Source organism: Canis lupus, chromosome 8 (assembly GCF_011100685.1).
Source record: "Canis lupus familiaris isolate Mischka breed German Shepherd chromosome 8, alternate assembly UU_Cfam_GSD_1.0, whole genome shotgun sequence".
In the NCBI taxonomy this organism is placed as follows: domain Eukaryota; kingdom Metazoa; phylum Chordata; class Mammalia; order Carnivora; family Canidae; genus Canis; species Canis lupus.
In genome coordinates this window covers 36,982,565-37,004,718 of record NC_049229.1, presented here as the reverse complement: position 1 = coordinate 37,004,718, position 22,154 = coordinate 36,982,565, and the positions used below count along the sequence as shown (strand labels likewise).

Sequence of the window (22,154 nt, the reverse complement as noted above, 5' to 3'; positions counted from 1 at the left end):
ATGTGAGAGTCGAGAACTGGAGCTGACCTCAGAGTTACACAAGAATTGGCTTCTAGCCCAGTGGTTCTCCAAGTTGGCTTGCCTCAGAACCCTGGAAGTGATTAAGGCAGATTGCTGAGCCCCACACACTCCCCATCAGGAGGGCTGGAGGGAGACCTGACCAAACATTCCAAACAAGTCCTGGAGGATGCTAATGCTCTTGTCCCATTACCACCTTTGCAAACCACTGTTCTAGACCCAAAAAAGGAGGTCTCACTAACCTGGGCATGGATACGTTGGGAGAGATAGCATGCAAGTCTGTGAGCCAGGCTGAAAAACCTTTTGTTATATTATCTACAGCTTGAAATTTATTTTTGTAGAAAAAGTTTGGCTAGTTTTTTTTTTTTTTTTTTTTTTCTTAATCAGTACACTGCTGGTGAAATTATAAGTTGCTGCACTTTTTTTTTTTTTTTTTGCTGCAATCTTTCTGAAGGAAAACTTGGCAACATCAGATTATCAAATGAGCACATCCTTTGATTTAGCAGCTCCATACCTAGAAGTAAATAATAAATAAATGTTCATTAAAAGACAATTGTTAAAAAAAAAATAAAATAAAAAAATAAAAGACAATTGTTAAAATAAATAAGTAAATAAATAAAATTTTTAAAAAGATAATTGTTAAATCATAGAATAATCATCTTCCATGAGACAATATTCACAATGTACTATTAAGTGAAAAAGTGAGTCCATGTAGTATATATTATTGTACTACTCAGTCCTAATCAAAATGCCAGTCTATTAACTGATTTTTTAACTTCAGTGAAGATATTAATTGCACTGCCTCCTTCATTGAAAATCTTTTGTGATAGCAAATAATGTAACAACTTCTCTTAATCTCAATGTCTTCATATGCTAAATGGAGATAAAAATCAGGATTTATGAAAGGTAGGTTTCTTTAAGGCCTTAAAGAAATTAAAACAAGTGCTTTGAAAACAGAAAGACATCATCAAACACCTGTTCAGTTTTATGAAGATGCTAGGATATGTGCCATCATATTAATACAGCAAATACCATAATACCTTTTCAAGTAATAGTTAATTACAATATAGCAATGTGTTTAATAAATAATTTCAAAAGAAAAAAGCAGAGCACCAAGGAGTATTTATATGCCAATACAACTAGATGGATGAGGGATCTACCTCAAATGTGAATTCAGGACTCTGGCCATAGGATGCAGAGTTGATTTGGCTGTACCCTTCCCATGACAGGTGCGTAAAATTCCAGAAAACACATAACCAGAAAAATCAATGTAATTACATAGGTGAGCTCCAAAAGACAAATATCCCTCAGATTCAAAAAAAAAAAGAAAAGCAAAAGGAAAGGAAGGAAAGGAAGGAAAGGAAAGGAAGGAAGGGAAGGAAGGAAGGAAGGAAGGAAGGAATGAATTAAGGAGGAAGGAAGGAAAGAATCAATATACACCTAGAACGCTTAATAATACCGAAACTCCCTCCCTCCCTCCCTCCTCCTCCCGCCCTCCCTCCTCCCTCCCTCCCCCCCCGCCTCCCTCCCTCCCGCCCTCCCTCCCTCCACTCCCTCCCTCCCTCCCTACCCGCCCTCCCTCCATCACACTCCTCCCTCCCCCCCTAACGCACGAAATCCCTGCCCAGTAATAGGGATCTCTTGTGTGTCCTAGCGTTTTTGGCGCCTGCCTTTGGCCCAGGGCGCGATCCTGGAGACCCGGGATCGAATCCCACATCGGGCTCCCGGTGCATGGAGCCTGCTTCTCCCTCTGCCTATGTCTCTGCCTCTCTCTCTCTCTCTCTCTCTGTGTGTGACTATCATAAGTAAATAAAAATTTAAAAAAATACCTGAAAGAGAGAAAGAAAGAAAGAAAGAAAGAAAGAAAGAAAGAAAGAAAGAAAGAAAGAAAGAAAGAAAGAAAGAAAGAAAGAAAAAGAATCAAATCCAGAGCCTCAGCAATTCTACTGGGCTTTATTTTTTTTTTCAAGATTTTATTTATTTGAGACAGAGGGGAGAGAGAGAGAGCCTGAGCAGGGGCAGGGAGAGAGGGAGACAACCAGACTCCCCACTAAGTGGCTTGATCCCAGGATCCTGGGATCATGACCTGAGCCAAATGGCAGATGCTTAACCAACTGAGCCACGCAGGCGCCCAAAACTAAATACACTCTTACAACACAATCCAGCAATCGCACTTCTTGATATTTATTCAGATAAGTTGAAAACTTATGTCCACACAAAAATGTTTATAGCAGCTTTAATCATAACCGCCAGAACTTGGAAGCAACCAAATTGTCCAGTATGTGAATGGGTAAATCAAATGTGTTGCATCCAGACAATGGGATAATGTTCAGCACTAACAAGAAATGAGCATCAGGCCATGAAAAGACATGCAGGAAACTTAAATATGTATTTCTAAGTGAAAGAAGCCAATTTGAAAAGGCTACCAACTGTACAATTCCAACTATATGACATTCTGGAAGAGACCAAACTATAAAAAAATCAGTGGTTGATGTGGTGGGGATGGTGAGGATATCCAGGGAGAGCACAGTGAATCTGGGGAGTAAAAATGCTCTGGGTGCCTGTCATTCTACATTGGTCCAAACACACAGAACACACAACACCAATAGTGAACTCTAATGTAAACTATGGACTTTGAGTGATTATGATGTATCTATGAAGGTTCATCCTTAGAAAGAAAGAAAAGAGAGAGAGAGAGAGAGGAAGAAAAGAAAAAGAAAGCACCATTCTATTAAGTAATGTTGATACTAGGGGAGATTATGTATAAGTTGGGACAGGAAGTATATGGGAAGTCCTCTACCTCTCAATTTTGTTGTGAACCTAAAAAAATTCTTTGAAAAAAATATACTCCCATTCATGGACTGAAATTGAAATTGAAAATAAAAGAAAAAAATTAAAATCAACCAAAAGGGAAAGATAATGTATCTAAAACTAAATTATAAATCACATTTCTCATCAATGATAGATGCCAAAGGACTGAAAAATAATATATTAAAATGTTGAGTGGAGTTGGGCATGTGGGTGGCTCAGTGGTTGAGCATCTGCTTTTGGCTCAGGTCGTGATCCCAGGGCCCTGGGATTGAGTCCCGCATCAGGGTCCCCACAGGGAGCCTGCTTCTCCCTCTGCCTGTGTCTCTGCCTCTCTCTGTGTTTCTCATGAATAAATAAATAAAATCTTTTTAAAAAATGTTGAGGGGATCTCCACTTTTGGACAAGATGAAATAAATGTTAAAAAATAAATAGCTCCAAGAAGAGTCCACTCTCTGTAGCTCAGGGGTTCTCAACCTTGACATTATTGATATTTCAGACGAGATAATTTTATTGTTGTTGTTCAGGGTAGGGGCAGGACTATTTTGTGTACTGTAGCATATTTAGCAACATCTCTAATCCCTACCCACTAGATGCCAGTAACAACTTCCCACTTCTAATAGCAAAAAATGTCTTCAGACACTGTCAAATGTCACCCAAAGGGCAATTCATCCCCAACTGAGGTCTCTCCTCTCTAGCCAAAGGTCTTGGAAGAGGACAGCTCTAAAGGATAGAATATCTTTTAATATACCTAGCCCACTCTAAGCAAACACCATGAAAAAGCCACATCCCTGTGCCTCTCCACCAGGCACTGTGCCTGAGGGAAGGAGCCCTGCTGACCATCCCCGCCCTACACTAACAAAGCAGAGGAAGCAAGCCTCCTCTGCCCAGGGTGTGCCACCCATGGGGCAAGGTGGAGTCTCGTTGACCATCCCTGCCCTGCACTAAGATGAAATCAGGAAAGAGACAGTGCTCATTCCTCTCTGCACTGCCACAGTGACCACCAAGGCTACAGACTATGAAGGAAAGTACTATCAACCACCACACTGGACCACGTGGAGGACAACAGAGCAGCTGCCTCATCTTAGCTGGAGGTAGGGGGTGGTGGTAAAGACTACAGAGAAGAGGGAACTGGATAAACTTATAAAATGGTCCATGCATAAAATCAATCTTAACACAGGAAAGTTTTGAAAACTGAACTACATTGAAAGAATACACAGGCACAACATTCTAGTAGGGGTGAGGATGTCATCGTTCCTTATGTACCATCTACCGAATCTTTTTTTTTTTTAATTTATTTATTTGAGAAAGAAAGAGAACACAAGCAGAGGAAGGGGCAGAGGGAGAGGGAGAAGCAGGCTCCCTGCTAAGCAAGGAGACTGTTGCGGGGCTCCATCCCAGGTCCCCAGGATCATGACCTGAGCCGAAGGCAGACGCATAACCAACCGAGCCATCCAGGTGCCCCCCCCACCCCCATCTGCCAATTATGATAACAGTCAAGATAAAGGAAAATGAATAGACAAAGACAATATTGGAAATATTATGAAAGCAGTTTTGACCTTACTGGCCCTCTAAAGTCTTAGAGACCTCCACCATGCAGGGTTGCTAGGTCCACACTTTGAGAACGTTGGAATAAAGAGGGGCATCCAAAGAAGAGTCTCATAGTGGAGAAACAGACCAAATGTGGCAACCATGTGTGTGGTTACTCCTTGCAAAGCACCAAGCTTATTCAATAGATTGACAAAAATTGAGGAAATAAACCTAAAAGTAGATCTTTCCTTAAAGAACATACAGACTAGAGAAAGGGAAAAAACGAAAAAAGAAAGAAAAAAACTTAGGAAGTATAGATAAAATGAGCAATGGATTCTGTTGAGAATCTGTTGGACATTTGTACCTATTGGAGAGTTTAGAAAGACTTCAAAGAGAAAACAGCATGTGATTTGGCCACAATGGGAGAGAGAATCCCTTTTACAAAAATAATTTCAGGTTCCTACCTTCTAATAATTTTATATGGGCTGATTTATGTCAGATAAAAATGTACATGTTTGTCTCTAGGATCCAAATCAATTTATTAAAACTAAGATAGTCTTACCTTAATTATGAGTAGCTAACGGCTGTGATTACATCTCTTTTACTGTAGAATAGCTTTTGGGTGTTAAGTAGCAACCAAAAAAAAATCAAGATGTTCAAAATCTCAAGAAAAGGACATGCAGTAAAAATCAACATTTACCATTGAAGAAAACCTCTTTGAGTAGTTTCATATTCTAAACTCTGAGTCAATTTTAAAGCAAGAATTCAGCATGCAATTTGTTACACAGAAAAATATTATCAGTAGTCAAGAATTCTCCAGTTTCCAGGCATCCGTCATCCTCTCAATAAGTCAAAAACAATAGTTTGAGATGAATAAAATCACAAATAGAAACTTAAAAGCTTAAGTAGTCTCTTACCCCCTTACAATGCTTCACACACTGACAAGGCACCTTAATAAAATCCATTTGCCCCCATAAGAAAACAGCTTCTCTTTGATGGAGTTCTCATTCCCCTTATTTTTCTTATTCTGGGACCTTCACTGACTTTTAGCCCTAATTTCATAGCTTTGTCCTGAGTCCATCTTTTAACTTTTCCAAAAATGAGAACTTTGAGTGTTTCAATTTTTAAAAATTCTTTTTTTTTTAAGATTTTATTTATTTATCCATGAGAGACAGAGAGAGAGAGAGGCAGAGACACAGGCAGAAGGAGAAGTAGGCTCGGGCAGGGAGCCTGATGCAGGACTCAATCCCAGGACCCCAGGATCACAACCTGAGCTAAAACCAGACACTCAACCACTGGGCCACCTACTGGTTTTTAATTTTTAAAAAGTTTTAAATTTTTAATTTAAATTCTTAAAAAATTAAAAATTTTTAAATTTTCAAAAAATTTTAATGGTTTTCATAAAAGTAATTCACAAAGCATATAGGCTTGTTTACTTGAAATCCCCCTCAGCAGCACCTCATTCAGACATGTCTTTCCCAATAACAGCTCCAAGACCAAAACCTCTCCTTCCCTGCCCCACCATCATTCCTACAGCACAACAGCTCTCTGGTAGGAGGAAAGAGAATGATTTCTTTTCTGAGCAAGGCAGTTATCATTTCAGGCTTTACCGCCTCAGTGTTATCTAGAGTTTTAAAGAGGAATGTGATACTCCAAACAAAAAGCTAGTTGAAGTAGATGCTAAAAGTTTTACAGGGAGTATGGCTGACAGACTCAAAGATGGTCTCCAACTGCCCTCATCTTCTGATACTCACACCCTTGTGTAATCTCTTCTCTTTGAGTTCAGCAGAATCTCTAATTTGCTTCTAAACAATAAAATACATCAACGGTGATGAGATGTCACTTCTGTGATTCTATCACTTAGGATTTTAATACCTATCTTGCTAGGAGACTTCGTTTCTTGCTAGCTGTGATGAAGTAAGTGGATATACTGAAGAGATTCATGTATTAAGGACCTGAGAGGGAACTCCAGCCAACAAGAAATGGAGATCTTCAGTCCACGAGACTGCCAGGGTCTGAACCCAGCCAACAAGTGATACGCTGATAATATGCCAGCATAAGCCTGGAAGTAGATCCTTCCCCAGTCAAGTCTCAGGCCTTCAGATGAGAACCCAGACCTGACTGACACCTTAATTGCAGCTTTGCAAACTCCCAATACCCAGAAGTTCCATCCAGACTCATGACTTAACAGAGCTAGGAGACAGATGTGTTGTTTTAAGGCACTAAGTTTGTGGTAATTTGTTGCACAGCAAAAGATAACAAATACGGGGTGGGGGGGACAAATACAGGGGGAGCACAAAGAAAAATTATAATTACCACCACTAACATCTAACAATTGATTTTATGCTGATGGACCAGTCAAGAGGAACATTATAATGTGCCTCTAAAAAGCCTAAGGACAGGATGGTAAGAGTCTGAGGGATGAAGAGCTATCTATCGTCTACTTTCTAATTATGGAGAAGCAGGGGAGGGCTGGTTGAAAGCAGCCTAGCTGCTGGGGACTCTACAAACCTGAAGTTGACAGAATCAGTGTGGTTCAACCACAGTTCAAAGGAATAATGAAAGTGAAGAAAAAACAGATTGGCAGATAAGGAGAGTTAGAGCATGGGCTGAAATGCAAGAGAAACAGGAAATATCAAGATGGGCAGTGGGAGTATGAGATGGAGAAAGGTTACTCTCAGTCAGAACCTGGATTGCCAAGAACAGGATCAGCAGGGACATCAGGCAGATGAGGTCATCATGGACATTATTAGAAGACAACGCCTTTGTAAAGCTTGATAATGGGCCGACCAGAAATTTCTTCAGGTTTATCAACATCACTGGTCAGGCTTTTATAAGACTTCAGAACCAGGAGGGTATCAAACTCCAGGGAGACCCCCTAAAATAACATCCATCCAGTACTACAACCACCCATCAGTCATGCCCAAGTGAGGGGCAAAACTACAAAGTCCAAAGATATCACTAGGAGCAAGTTAGCATAGAGGATCCCATAGCCCTTTTGGATCTTCCGTAAAAGACATAAATAGCTGTTGCAGTGCCTCTAAGAGCCCATCACTAAAATTGTCCTAGATTATTAAAAATTACATGTGTTCACATGCACCGCAAACCCACATGTTCATGGTACATGCTGCAAGTATACTTGTGCAAAACTGATAAGAGTTGGGAAGGAAAACGTCATGATTTAATACATCTATTTTAAATCTGAGTTGTCTACCTTAGGGTGATTTCTCCTAGATTCACTTCTGTAGAGTCCTATATTTCTAAACAGATAATTTGGTATTCATTTTATATTCTTCACAAAGAAAAGTGGAATCAATGACTAGGACTCCATTTCTAAAGGACAGATTATCTCTGCAACATGAACTATACATACACTACAGGCTGGATCTTGTAGAGGGTGAGGAGACATTTTTAATGCCTACTATGTGCACCATCTTATTTAATTTTTACAACTTCTCAGAGTGGAATAAGATAGCTCTGGGAAGTTAAACAATTTACCCGTGGTTACCCAGGCAGTGAGTGTTAGGTCCAATGTTCAGAGCTCAGGCACTTCTGAAGCTAAGCTTATACTTTCTTCCACTATCACAGAGTTCATCAGCCTTTTCAATTGTCTATTGAGCTAAGTCAGTGGAAAATCTAAGTTTCATTGGTAATAGATTAAAGGAGTCTATAAATATGCAAGTATGTAAGCCAGGGGAATTTTCACAGAGGGTGGATAAAATCATTTTATGTTTCTTAATCTTTGTTTCATTGCAAATCAAACTATAAAATGTGACACTGCATTCCTAAAATTAGAACTCTCAAGGATCTCATACTCTTATTTTCAATAAGAAAATCTATCATAAAGGGATGGTATCTATGCATACATTTAAACAACCTAAAATCATATGTGTATAATCTGTTAAGGGAAGTATAATAGTTGTGTATAAGAATTTTATTTGTGCTTCAGATACCTCCTTAATTTAGTAAAAAGAGCTGTCAAAGATTTTACCATCATTTTACATACATAATCATTGTTAAAAGGCATAGTGGGCATCTTTTTATCAATCTATTATGTTAAATAATAGCTAATAACTAAATGATATTCTAGTGACCTAAAAGAACAAATGTCATCCAAATTTACCATATGCAGGAAAAGGCTTATTCTTCCCAAGAGATCTGGCCCATTTCTATACAAAACACTGGAAAGTCAGCTCAGCAAGAAAAGGCTTCTCTGGGCTTACCAAATCAAAGATGCCATGCTGAAATTAAAGCAATGGAATTCTACTCATTCAGCATGAAGTTAGTCATTCTGACTTTCAGAATCTTTCAATAGGGTAACAGCAAATAGGTAAATCAATCCAGAATACTGTCTCCATACACATCTTTATGTTTTCTTCAAGTATTTAATTCTTGGTTGAAAACAGGAGGAGGAGTTTGGAAAACAGAACAAGAACAAGCAGCTTCTCAGATTCTTTTTTCTAAACTATTTATAATTACTAGGCTTAGTCAGCTTTTCAAACTTAAAACAAGCGTACAACCCTTGTATGTCAAATCGATATGTCCTCAGCACTAGGGTTACTATTCTAACCAATCTAACAATATCTAAATGCTATCATCTCTTATTTTGGAAGTGTTCCTTTTCCTAAGTACACTAGCAGCATGGGCGTTCTGGGAGGGAAAAAGTGTGCACAGAGGCCCACTGAGGCATCAGTGGTTAAAGCGACATGATATCTGGAATTTGCTTGCAGAATACCTTCTCTCAAAAACATAGTGGAGAGATAGATGCAATAAGGTTGGCAAAATACTGAGTACGTGGAGGTTTATTGTACTCTTCTCTCTTCCTTTTTATGTATGAGGTTTTCTGTGATTAACAGCTTTATTAGTGTTATGATCTCAGACCAAAATTAGGAGTCCAGAATTAAGGGTCTTTCAACAAGATTTTTTCTCAGAACATAAACTTAATATATTAGACCACATTACTTAGAACTACAGACTGTCATCCCACCATTGTCATTTCTAAATTGTTGGGTTTGTTTGTTTGTTTGTTTCTTTCTTTCTTTCTTTCTTTCTTTCTTAACAGAAGAGTTGCAAGAATAGTTCAAATAATTCCTAGATTCCCCAAATGTTAAAATGTCGCCACATTTTCTTTCTTTCTTCCTTGTATAACACACATATACATATAAATGCACACTTATGTACTTATTTCCTCCTAAACCATGATATTTGGTTCCAGACATCATGTCCCCTTAGCTGTAAATACTTGCTTCCCTTAAGAATATATTCTCTCCCAAACTACAATAAAAATATTATATTTAAAGAATTTAACTTTGACACAAGGTTATTATCCAACATATAATCTATATTCAAATTTCACCAATTACCACCAAACACCATTGTCCTTTAGAGCATTTTTTTCCCCAATTTAGGGTCTGACCCAAAATCATCCACTGTGTTTCCTTGTCTCTGGTCTCCCTCAATCTCGAATAGTGCCTCAGCCCTTTCTCATGCCATAGACTTCTGTGGAATGTCTCTTGATTTGCATTTGTCTGAGATTTCCTCTTGATTAGAAACAGATTATACATTTTTGGCACAACTGGCATTGTGTCCTTCCACTGTCTCATACCAGGAAGCACAGGATATCCATTTGCCCCATTACAGGTGATATTAACTTTGATTATTTGTACAATGGAGTATACACCCATGTTTCTCTACTGTAAAATTAACATATTCCCCTTTGCAATTACTATAAGTCATCTGTGGGAAAATTCTCCAGGAATGTAAATATTCTGGTCTTCAAGTTTTCACACAATAGTTTAGCATCCACGGATGATTTTTGCATGAATCAATTGTTACTATGATAGTTACAAAGTAGCAATTTTCCAAGTCTTAGTTGGTCTATATTTTTTAATTGGCACTATTTGTAAGCTTTTTAATAATTATTAGAATTGGAAAGAAATTTACTCAAGAACGGGTCCATTTTCACTCAAAGTCAAGCAATTTTCTTTTAAATCCTGAACAGCACCTTTCTGGCAGAAGTTCCCATCTTCACCTGCTAAGGACCTGCATTTGATTTTTCCTTTCGCTGCTCTCTCTTCCTTCTATCCTGAGCACTAAGCACAGGGTAGAAATTGCTGATGGGGGCAGATAGGATGAGGAAAAGAAATTCCAGGTTACTGACCAAAAGCAGAAAGGAGGGAATGGCCACTAGCAGAGGTGGCCTGTGGGGTAGCTTGTGAATGGACCAAGCCAAAATGACACAAGATCAACCAGTAAACCAGGAGCAACCAGATGGGGACCAGATGTTCCCCTTATGAAGCCAAATGTTTGTCAACACAGCCACAAAGACCCATCCACTTGAGACTTGCCTGAGATTTCTGGGGTATAATACAATTACATATTTCCAACATTGCCCAAACAGGCCTACCTATTCCTGGGAAACTATTCTTTTTTTTTTTTAATAAATTTATTTTTTATTGGTGTTCAATTTGTCAACATACAGAATAACACCCAGTGCTCATCCCGTCAAGTGCCCACCTCAGTGCCCGCCACCCAGTCACCCCCCACCCCCCACCCACCTCCCCTTCCACCACCCCTAGTTTGTTTCCCAGAGTTAGGAGTCTTTCATGTTCTGTCTCCCTTCTGAGAAACTATTCTCATAAACAGACTACAGTGACTTCAATAATAAGGACTTCATAAGGAGAAATATTAGTAATAAAACAAATGACATAAATGGAAGAAAAAGAAAAAATACTTCACTGTGATTTGGAAACCCAAGATTATCTGGAACACTTGTTACTGGGGCAATCACGACACATAGTTCAAATACCTGAGTACCACCACTTTATATAATATACTGGGCTAACAGCAGTTTTTCCCTACTAGTCTTTTTTTCCTATTACAATTCTTCCAAATTTTTCAATCTTTTAGAGGTCTTATAACCTCAATTATCCAAATAAAAATATGAATAGCCCAAGAGGAATTTAGTTGGAGGATCGAAAGTTCCTTATCATGTCATGATAACTCACTGAAAAACAAGCTGAGGTCCTCAGCTTCTCCATTCCTCCTTGGGAATGGGCTCTTAGGCATAAGATATTTTTCTTCTATTTGTTACATTATTTTTTGTCAAGGTTGTAAGCTGCCAGGCAAATATTTTTAAAGTATCTCTGTATTTTATATCCATTTACATACCACATTCATAAAGGTACTTCTGGATTCCTTCCAGAAATGACTGGAGTAGAGCATTCAGATTTTGCCTGGCTTTAGAACCAATATTTCTCTCAAGCGGAAATTTCCTGGGGGAGAAAACGGGGAGAGCAGTCAGCTAGAGCCCCACGGCAGCACTGTGCCCAGGTGTGATATCTTCATGAGGCCATGTACTAAGCGCACAGCAAAAGGACAGGATTACTGAAGAAGTGACTGTCATTCTGTGCGCCCACCTGCCTCTCACCTGCAGAGGTGGTGAGAAGGATGGGAAGCACAGTAGCTTCAACACCATCTGGAACTTGTTAAAAATGTAAATTCTCAGGCAGCAGCCAAAGTTCCTGTATCAGAAACTCTGGGGTGGGGCCCAGCAATCTTTTAACAAGCTCTCAGGTCATTAGATACACATTTAAGTCTGAAACTTACTACATTAAAAGATAGATGATGATAGATAGATAGATAGATAGATAGATAGATAGATAGATAGATAGATAGATAGATAGATAGATAGATAGACAGATAGATGGATGCCTGGGTGGCTCAGTTAGTTAAGCATCTGCTTTCTGCTCAGGTCACAATCCCTGGGTCCTAGGATAGAGCCAGGCTTCTTGCTCAATTGGGAGCCTGCTTCTCCTTCTCCTTCTGCCTGCCACTCCCCCTGCTTGTGTGCTGTCACTCTCTCTCTGTCAAATAAATAAATAAAATCTTTAAAAAACTATTAGAGAGATACCAGAGTATTTTTTTTAAAAAAAAAAAAAAAGCTCTTGAGGTAATTATAATATGCAGCTAAGCTGAGAACTCTGTGTCCGGGAAAAGCCCTGGGCTCTAGTTTCAGAACCAACTTTATGATAACTATAAGAGGACTCTGGGACTTGAAGCTGTAAACATGGTCAAGATTTAGGGAGCATTTTTCAAGACAGTGGCTGAAAATACCACCCTTCTCTTCATTTCCATAGTAGAAACACGTAGGAAGTCTCTCACATTACTTCTGAAGAAGAACAAAGACAAACTAATTATCCTCTACACTCTGGAAACTTTTCAGATTTCCAGCTTCATCCCAGCTGAGAACAAACAGATTTTAGACCATGCCAAAAAACCAGCTCATGAGATAATCTGATTGAATCTTATAATTTTTTCCACAAACAAAATAAATGGAATAAAGTTTGGTTCTTCAGTAGAGTTAAGTATACCATGTAAGGAAGTAGAAGAAACATTTATCTAAATACATTGGGACAGAATATGACCAATTTTTTTCTAGAATACCAAATGTATCATCTTTGCCCAAAATATAGAAAATGAATAACACTGTCCTACTGCATTTGTGTGATGCAAATGCCTATAGATACTTCACGCTCCTCCGGTTTTGTTTTCTTTAAGAAACACAAGAATAAGGCCATATGTAACGATCCTCCTCTTTGTTGGGTCTTACTTTGGTAACAAAAGCCTAAATCCATAATTTCTTTTCCTAGCCTCCCCCCCTTAAGAAAAGTTAGCCAGATCACCCTTTTATAAATGAGGAAAGAAAAAAGGAGGCTTGGCCAGATTAGCTGATTATCAAAACATGATCTACATTTTTTCCATTTAAAAAAGGGGAGAGCACGTTGGTGTCTCCACACATATAAAATGATGGTAAAGAGGGTGAGCAACCACCCTTTACTGAGGGCCAGCTCTGTGCCCATCACTGTGCAAAAGATACGTCAGCTTTGTCCTGACTTTAAAGATAAACCAAGGACATCGGAGGTGGCCCCGCTACTAGTGAACTTCAGAAGTTTAAAATACAGATCTGTTTGGCTACCCAAACCCATGCTCTCCACACTATACCAAACTGTGTGTTCTTGGCTGGGATAATAGCTTGTTTAAAAGAAAAATAATCATTATGGCAGACATGTGAACCCCCATCTTCCCATATTTGTCCCATCTCACCCCTCAAAAATGCCAACCAAAGCTCCTCTCTCACCAAGACATGCATTCGTTTGTTCATTCATTCCCGGATTCCTTCACATGCGCCAGGTGTGTGTGTGGCGAGGGCTCTGGACGCGGCACCTCTGCAAGGTAAGGATAGGGCAGGAGTGGCTGTGGCTCTGCTCTGAGCTCCCTCTGAGACCCTATTAATAAGTATCCAGCTTCCAGTACTTCTTACTTAACCAGCTTTCATAGACGTGCTTGCATTTCCAAAGCACCGAGCCAAGAGAGCGGTGGTGCCAGGATGCTCAAGGGAGGCCAGCTCAGCGCCTTCCCCACTTCCATTCAGTAGTTGTGACCTATGTGCGCGCGCCAGCCTCGCCCCCTCGCCCCGTGCGCGGTGACCAGACGCCGGCTCTGGCCGGCCCTCGGCTGCCCGCTGGGGACACGGCCCAGCGGGGGCCACCGGGCGGCCGACCGGGCAGGCCCCCGCATCCTCAGGAGGCACGCGGCGGGTCACCCGAACTCGAGGCGAGCCTTGAGCCGCCGGCGCCTCGGTGCCAGGGCTCCCCAAAGCCTGGGTCTGGCGCCTGGGGCACTGCCCCCGGGGCTCGCTGGCAGGCCCCGCGGCATCGCTGTGTCCCCTCCGCGGCGGCGCCCGCCCCCGGCCACAGCCCTCCCGGGCCAGCCGCCAGGGGCACCTGCGCCCCTCGGTCCCGCCGGGCGGCACGGGGTGCGACGGGCACCGGGGCGCGGGCGCTCCCCCGGGGGCGACGGGGATCCCACCGCTGCTCCCGCGAGCCTGGCACAAAGGCAGGCGTCAGCAGGAGGAGACCCCCCTTGGGCCCCGCGGCCTCCCCCCGGGGCCTCGGCGGCCCGAGCGCACTTACTGCCAGTCGCCATGGTCCGGCGAGGGGCTGCCGGGCGGCCGCCCGCGGCTGGGGTGGCGGCACCGAGCCGGCCGGGCGCGCTCCTCGCCAGGCCCCGCGCGCTCCGGAGCCGCGCCGCGCACCGCCCCTCCCGCCGCGCGCTCCCGCCGCGCCGCCCCGCGCCCCCGCCCCGCCGCCGGGTCGGCCCTGCCCCGAGAGCCCGGCCCCGAGAGCCCGCCCCGCGGCCGCCCCCCGCCCGGCCGCAGCCCCCCGCGGCCCCTCGCGGCCCCGGCCTCGCTCCCGCCCCCCGGACGATGCGGGCGCCCCGGCCGCGCCGGGGTCTGCCCGCCGCGCTGCCTTCCGCTCCCGCCGCGTTCCCCCGGGACGTTCCCGTTCTCGGCGTCGCGTCACCTTCACCGGTTCCACCTCCTCTGTGCCCAGGCTTCCTGCCCAACCCTGCGGCCTGGGACCCACGCTCAGCCCCGGCTGGAAAGAGCCGAGCGTGGAAAGGGGGCTGAGAGCGGGAGGCAGCGACCTGCCGGGACACCCGCTCAGCGCCCGCCGGCCCGCAGGTCCCAGGGGCCTGTGTCCCCACCCGGCACATGGCGGGCTCTCGACAGCTACCCGTCGCCTGGGCGGACGGACGGCTGTATGACCCGAGGCCTGCATGGGCGTGAGCACATGAGGGACCGACTACACGGCCAGCTGACTGCGGGCCGACTGGACGAGCGACCGACTGACAGGTGACCACGGCCCAAACCACAGCCCCGCCAGCGAAGGATGGACGCCGGACGCCCGGGGAACTGCATCAGCCCGAATGAGTGAGGCAGGCGGCTTTGTGGCTTCATAGACCATGGCCGGAGGGCTCGGAGTCACAGCCTTCTGCGACACGTGTCTGACACGTGTCTAGCTCGAAGTTCACACACTGATTTCTTTTTTTTTTTTTTAAGATTTTATTTATTTATTAATGAGAGATACAGAGACAGAGAGACAGAGACACAGGGAGAAGCAGGCTCCATGCGGGGAGCCCAGCGTGGGACTGGATCCCAGGTGTCCCGGATCACACCCTGGGCCGAAGGCGGCGCTAAACCGCTGAGCCACCGGGGCTGCCCCACAGACTGATTTCTGATGGACTTGGTATATCGGCGGTGGTACGTGAGAACCCCAGATCCTTTACATAAAGAACCAAATAGCTCAAACATACGTTCTAAAGCACAAGGCAGCCTAGTTACTCCTTCCAAATATTATCTATTTGATGCATTTGAGGATCCACATTCAACCCACCTCATAGGGATCCCGACAGGGATCTTCCCAGCCCCAGGCTAGACACCAAGAAGACAGCGGGGTTAAGAGGTAGCTCCCATCTGACTGGGAAGAGCAGGGAATAACACAGGTTGATAATCTGATCAGGTTCTACATCCAAAGCCAGGACAACCTGAGTGGGACCCACGGGCATCAGTTTTTTTGTTTGCTTTTAATCCCTGTGTGTTTAACACAGGTGATTCTGAGGCATACTTGTATTTAACAAGCACCAAGATCTGGCTCATTGGTCTTCAGAGCAACCCTCTGTGGTGGGTCCCCAAAGCAAAAAGACTTGAAATGGATCAGATGCGGAAAAAGAAAAAAGAAAAAAGGGATCCCTGGGTGGCACAGCGGTTTGGCGCCTGCCTTTGGCCCAGGGCGCGATCCTGGAGACCAGGGATCAAATCCCAAGTTGGGCTCCCGGTGCATGGAGCCTGCTTCTCCCTCTGCCTATGTCTCTGCCTCTGTGTGTGTGTGTGTGTGTGTGACTATCATAAATAAATTTAAAAATTTACAAAGAAAAAAGGAAAAAATGTAAAGATTGCCCCCGGAGTTTGGAACCTGTTCGAAACCCACAAACCAGTAGGTTAAGCTGCTGTGATGGGAAGATAATGAGTTGGGTTTGAACTCATTTGAAGGGTCAGTAGAACATTCATGAGGCTCTTTATTCATTAATTGTACTTACTTTTCTAAGTCAGAAAGCATTTGAAAAGTGATAACTCCAAGTATAAATTCAGTAAATGCTTTCTGAATAACTGATCTGTTTGATAGCAAGTATATTAGCCTGGAGCCAGATGAGGGATGAGAAGGGGTTGAGAAGTACATGGATGCCAAAGAAGTGGAGGCCCCAGGTATAGACAATTCTCTCCCAAACGTTAGCAGTGCAGGGAATGAAAGGGGATGGAGAGCTTTAGGGGAGGGGAGGGTTGAGGTAAGACTGGTTTTTGTTTTTCTTTTTTAAGGTAGAGGACTTTTCAACAGGAAGAATTATTTCTGTCCACATGTTCTAGTATGTAAAAGAGAAAAAATGTTTGCTTTTCTATAACTAAGTTGACCTTCTGGCCGGGGGCCCCATTCCACCTGAGGCTAGGGAGCTTGATTTTTAATTAGCTCAGGGTAAACTCCATTGATTCAGGTTTTTCTTGGGTAATTCCATTTTCTTGCCCTCCCCCCCCCCCCCCCGCTTTTCTGGGGGATGCATCCAGGCTGGAGGAAAGAGCTGGACAGCATCAGCATGGTTTGCCAACAAATAAGACATTTAATGAGATGAATATCCCCAGAGGTCTCAGCTTCTCCAACCTCTCTGGAAATTCCCTGGCAATGGGACTTTTCTCTAAGAAGGGGAGTAGGGGGAATGGGTGCAGGATATTTGCAACTACATCTAACTACAGTCGTAGCTTAAGCAGTAGAAATATCTTCTCTCACATAAGAATGAACCCAAGGTTGAGGGGTTCTGTGGTGTGTTTAGCATCTCAACAAAGTCATGAAAATTCAGACTCTTTCCATCTTCCTACTCTGCCATCCTCACTTTGTGGATAAGAAGACTGCCACAGCACCAACAGCTCATATCCTTACATGGTATTCCAGAAGTTGCAGGATTCCTTCTCATCTCTCTCTTTTTAATCAGGGGAGATAATCTCTGTTAAAAAAACAAAAACAAAAACCCTCAAAAGAAAAAAAAAAAAAAACCTCAAAAGCCTTCTCCTTCTATTCCAGCTGCAATGGGAGGCTGGGAAAGCAAGTGTTCACTTTTTTTTTAAGAATTTTTATTTTATTTTATTTATTTATTTATTTATTCATGAGCGACCCAGAGAGAGAGAGGCAGAGACACAGGCAGAGGGAGAAGCGGGCTCCATGCAGGGAGCCCGACGTGGGACTCGATCCTGGGTCTCCAGGATCACACCCTGGGCTGAAGGCAGGCGCTAAACCACTGAGCCACCCAGGGATTGCAAATGTCCATTAACTTCAGCTTCCGTGACGCAAGGTAGGTTCTGTCGGCAAAGGAGAATGGGTAGGGTAGGGAAAGGTGGTTGGGCACCCCATCAGTATCTGCCATTGTCTTCTCACACCTCAGGAGGATCTCAGCTCCTTTATAACCCTTGCTCTCTCCAAGGCTGAAGAGACCCATTGCCTAAGGGGCTGGAAAACTGACTCTTAAAACACCCTATATTCTTTTTTTTTAAGATTTTATTTATTTATTAATTAGAGACACACAGAGAGAGGCAGAGACACAAGCACAGGGTGAAGCAGGCTCCATGCAGGGAGCCCGATGTGGGACTCGATCCCAGGACTCTAGGATCATGCCCTGGGCCAAACAAAGAAAGACAAAGGAAGCGGTGATCCGCTGAGCCACCCAGGGGTCCCAACATCCTATGTTCTTGCAAATCTATGCATCTTTTTCATGAACTTTTGCTTCTGAGATTCCAAAGCCAAGATTCTGGGGGGTTTTGTTGTTGTTGTTGTTTCCTATATAACCTGAGGCTATAGATGGCAAAGTCTAGTTAGAGACAGGGAGACCCACATGGTAAGTGAAATTACATGACAGGACTGAAAAAAAAACACACAAGTCAGTATCAAGCTATAATATTAGTACAATTTCAAGGGGGGGAGGAGTGTGTGGAGAGAGAAAGGATATAAAATATTGAGGCAAGACTGGGTGTTAGTTGAAAGAGTGGCTGGCATCACCAGCATAGCAGAGAGTTCCATCCTAGAAAGATGCATTTTCAGTCTCAGAAATGCAGGTTGAGGAATAAGAGAGACAATGCAAAGGGATTCTGGGGTTGGGAGAGAGAGGTTGAGGGAGTTCAGGCGTGCTGCCCGGTCCCCAAGTTCTCAATCATGTAAGAAGGACATGAGCTTAGTTACCAACAAGGAAGGAAGCAGAGAGGAGAGGTGGGGGAGAGCTGAGAGGGAATCCAGGCCACGAACAGAAGAGGCTACAGGGAGGGCTCACCTGGAATTGGACCTCTCGAGCATGAGAGGGAAGGTGGCCACATGCCATCTTCCTCCAACATGGCTGGGGAGAGGCCATGGAAGAGGATAGGACTTGGGGGGCCACAAAGAGGGAGGAATTCTAGGTCACTGTGTCCCTGAAATAGCCACAGGGGTGGAGGGATAAGAGGAGCCACAGAGGGAGTCAGGTGGGACTGGGAGAGTGTGGACAGGCTCAGGGCCTGAAGACCAGGAGGAGGGCTGGTAGGAGGCCCTGTGGTCTGTGAGAGTATCAGTGCTTTGGACTGCACGTCCATAGAGGGGGTCGGGACAGAGAAAGGACAGGACCTAGCAATTGCTTTCAGAGTATTTTAGCTAAGGTCATTTGTGATTATTGCCTGGCTCTTCTGACTTATTTGCCATAACTGTGAGGCAAATGACCACCCACATGGCTTGAGTTCATTTCCAAAATAAGAAAGGACAAATACCTCTTACACACATTGCATGGAAATTACCATATAGGCTCTCTGACCCCTGGCCTATGACCACATCCTGTTGACTTTATTAACTCTGGCTATAAACAAGAAAGGAGAACAGGGTGGGATGAGGGGCTGGGGCTGCCACCGCCACGCTGAGTGGGTCTGCGTCACCGCGGAGACTATTTTTGGTTGAGATAGCTATTGCTTTGTTTCTGTGTTAGAGTAGGTGAAAACAGAAAAATTATTTTGACTATAATTTGTGCATGTAGGCTGCGAGCTAATGAGCATTTTATCTGACAGGAGAGGAAATTTTTATTGTTTTGTGTAAAACTTGCCTTTGATTTTCATTCAGTCTCTATGTCTGTCCTAAGCCTCTGAACTCAAATACTTCAGAACATTCGATTTGATGTGGATTATGCTAATACGCAAATAAAGCTTTTAAAAAGTAGCCATTAGGTAATAAATGGCATCATATTCTGGTTGAACCCTTGCAAGTCACACAGGGAATGGGCGGAAGTATGACGGGACTTGTCAGGCAGAAGTCTGGCCTGAGAAGTGGAAGGCAAGGCCTGGGTGCCAGCCTGCAGTGCAGTGACTGAACTTCCAGCAGACACTAGACAGACTCACCGGCTTACAACTGGAAAATCACAGTGTTAGGCTTGCCCCTGTCTCATGGCAAGTTGTCTCCTTGCTAGTCCATACATGGTGCCAGGTTAATATGCGTAAGGTAGGAATTCAGAAGAGGCAAGGGAAAATAACCAGTCTGGAAAAGGAGACAGTTCGGAGACCAGGAAAGCAAATAGGTCAAAAGGAAGGCTTTGCTGTTCAGCATTAATTTATTTTTTATTTTTTAAAAGATTTTATTTATTTATGATAGACATAGAGAGAGAGAGGCAGAGACACAGGCAGAGGGCGAGGCAGGCTCCATGCAGGGAGCCCAACGTGGGACTCAATCTCGGGGCTCCAGGATCACGCCCTGGGCCAAAGGCAGGTGCTAAACCGCTGAGCCACCCAGGGATCCTCTCTCTTTTTTTTTTTAAGTACATTTTAGCAGTCATTAAAAAAAAGTTCAAGAATGTTTTATCACCTCATTTCAGAAAGCAATACACAGTTATAGAATATTAAAAATCTCAAGCAATACATACTCATCCTGATATCAAGTGCTTGGAGCAGGGTGAAGCCAAAGGCCTAGAAATGCATCCTAATAAGCTGTTCACTGTTTTTGCCAAAGTCAAGTAGGTCAGCTTTCACCAGCTCTGGGCCTCAGACCACCTGGTACACAATCACCTGGAGAACTTGTTACAAATGCTAATTCTCAGACCCCAACCAGCACTCCCAGGAGCAGAAGCTGTAGCAGTGGGACCCTAGGATGTGCATATTAAATTAGCTCCCCAGGTGTTTCCAGTACAGCCTAAAATTAGCAAACCTCTGACCCAAGTAACAGCTGGTGACAGGACAATAAAACTACCGAAACACCTGGAATGTCAGACCTGGGAGTTTCCGCTCGCTCTGGTCTCTTCATCTAACAACAGAGAATGGAAGTACTGATAAGTTCTAAATGCTGAGAATTCAGCCACTAGGAAACAAATTCAGTTTTGACAAACCTTTTCAATATGTGGTTTTTACTCCAACCTAATTAAAGACCATTCGTTTAAAAATTAAAGTCCATTCTTTTAATGCTTCATAAAGATAGAGAACTGGTTATATAATTCTCAGTAATTCTTCATATAGTAAGAAAAAGTTCCAAGAGTCATAGGGCCACATTGTTGCTTTTCTCTTTCCAAGCTTAAGTAACTTTCATTCTTTGGCGAAGTACTTACTTGTTTTAGCTAGAAGAATAGGATATGATTTTTTCAAAACTGTGTTTTATTTGAGTAACTCTTAGACAAGAGCTTTATGGTTGTCAGGAAATAAAACACCCACTTCACTCTACCTGTGAGTAGCTAATATTTTTTCAATTGGACACAAGGGAATAGAGCTAGATAACTATAATGGGCAATGTAAATAAGGTTTAAAACAGTGATTTGCAATATTAATGTATTGCAAGCTAGAATACAACTTCTAGTTTTAGTAAATCATTCTCTGTATCATTCTCCTTAGCTCTATCTTCTAAACCTATAAACATCTTGACCTTTTGATCCTGGGCTTCCCTCTGGCTGAACCAGTTTGTCTTTGTTCTCATGCAAACTTCTGAAAAGAACAATCCATACTTCCCATCCACAGTGCATCACTTCCAATTTAATCATCAACTCAGCACTAAAATTAGCCCTTTGCCTTGATCTCTTTGGGCTACTATAACATACCATAAACTAGGTTGTTTAAACAGCATTTATTTCTCATGGTTCTGGAGGCTGGGTAGTTGAAGATAAGTCACAGCAGATTGGTATCTAGAGACAGGCCTCTTCCTGGTTCATAAAGGGCCATCTTCTGTATCCTCACATGGTGGAAGGGCTAAGGGAGCTCTCTGGGGTCTCTCTTGTAAGTGCACTAATCCCATTCATGTGGGCTCCACCATCATGACCTAATTGCCTTCCAAGGCCCCACCTTCCAAAAACCACAGCACTGGGGATCATGCTTCAACATAAGAATGGGGGGGACACAACATTCAGTCTTTAGCACCCTCAGTAAAAGCAGTGACCTAATTGCCAAATGCAAAGGATAATTTTCAATATTGTATCATAGTGCTGTATATGAGGATAGTACTTACTACTCCATCCTTAGGATTCTACTCCCTTGGCTTCTGTAACACTTCGTTTTCCTCAATTTCCTCCTGTCATGTTATTATCAATGGTTCTCCAAGGTTCCTCACCCCTCCAGAGTGTCCTTATATTTGGTGTTCCATTCTCGGGTCACTGCTCCATCCTACACACTCCCTTACTATACTTTAAAAAAAAGAAAGATTTTATTTATTTATTTATTCATGAGAGACATAGAGAGGCAGAGACAAAGAGAGAGAAGCAAGCTCCATACAGGGAGCCCGATGTGGGACTCGATCCTGGGACTCCAGGATCACGCCCTGAGCTGAAGGCAGACGCTCAACCGCTGAGCCACCTAGGTGTCCCATCCCTTAGTATCCTATAATCTCTCCTGGTTTCACTAACCAATTCTTTGCAATATGTTGTGCAGTCTCCCT

At 43.4% G+C, this 22,154-nt stretch overlaps 1 protein-coding gene across 5 annotated transcripts in view; it reads right to left on the bottom strand.

The window, feature by feature from the left end:
- The window catches only part of SYT16 (synaptotagmin 16), a 235,213-nt gene extending 220,796 nt beyond the window's left edge, over window positions 1–14,417 (bottom strand). For 2 of the 5 annotated variants that reach the window (XM_038544889.1, XM_038544895.1), the window contains exons 1-3: window positions 14,331–14,417; window positions 13,496–13,583; window positions 11,527–11,630 (exon numbers count right to left, since the gene is read on the bottom strand). In XM_038544889.1, coding sequence (XP_038400817.1) covers window positions 11,527–11,630; window positions 13,496–13,503 — 112 coding nt within the window. In that variant the 5' untranslated portion in view covers window positions 13,504–13,583; window positions 14,331–14,417. Of the gene's footprint in view, window positions 1–260; window positions 406–11,526; window positions 11,631–13,495; window positions 13,584–14,330 lie in introns of those variants that run through there. The other 3 variants (XM_038544893.1, XM_038544892.1, XM_038544891.1) reach the window with 3 other exon arrangements.
- Window positions 14,418–22,154: the final 7,737 nt, after the last annotated feature.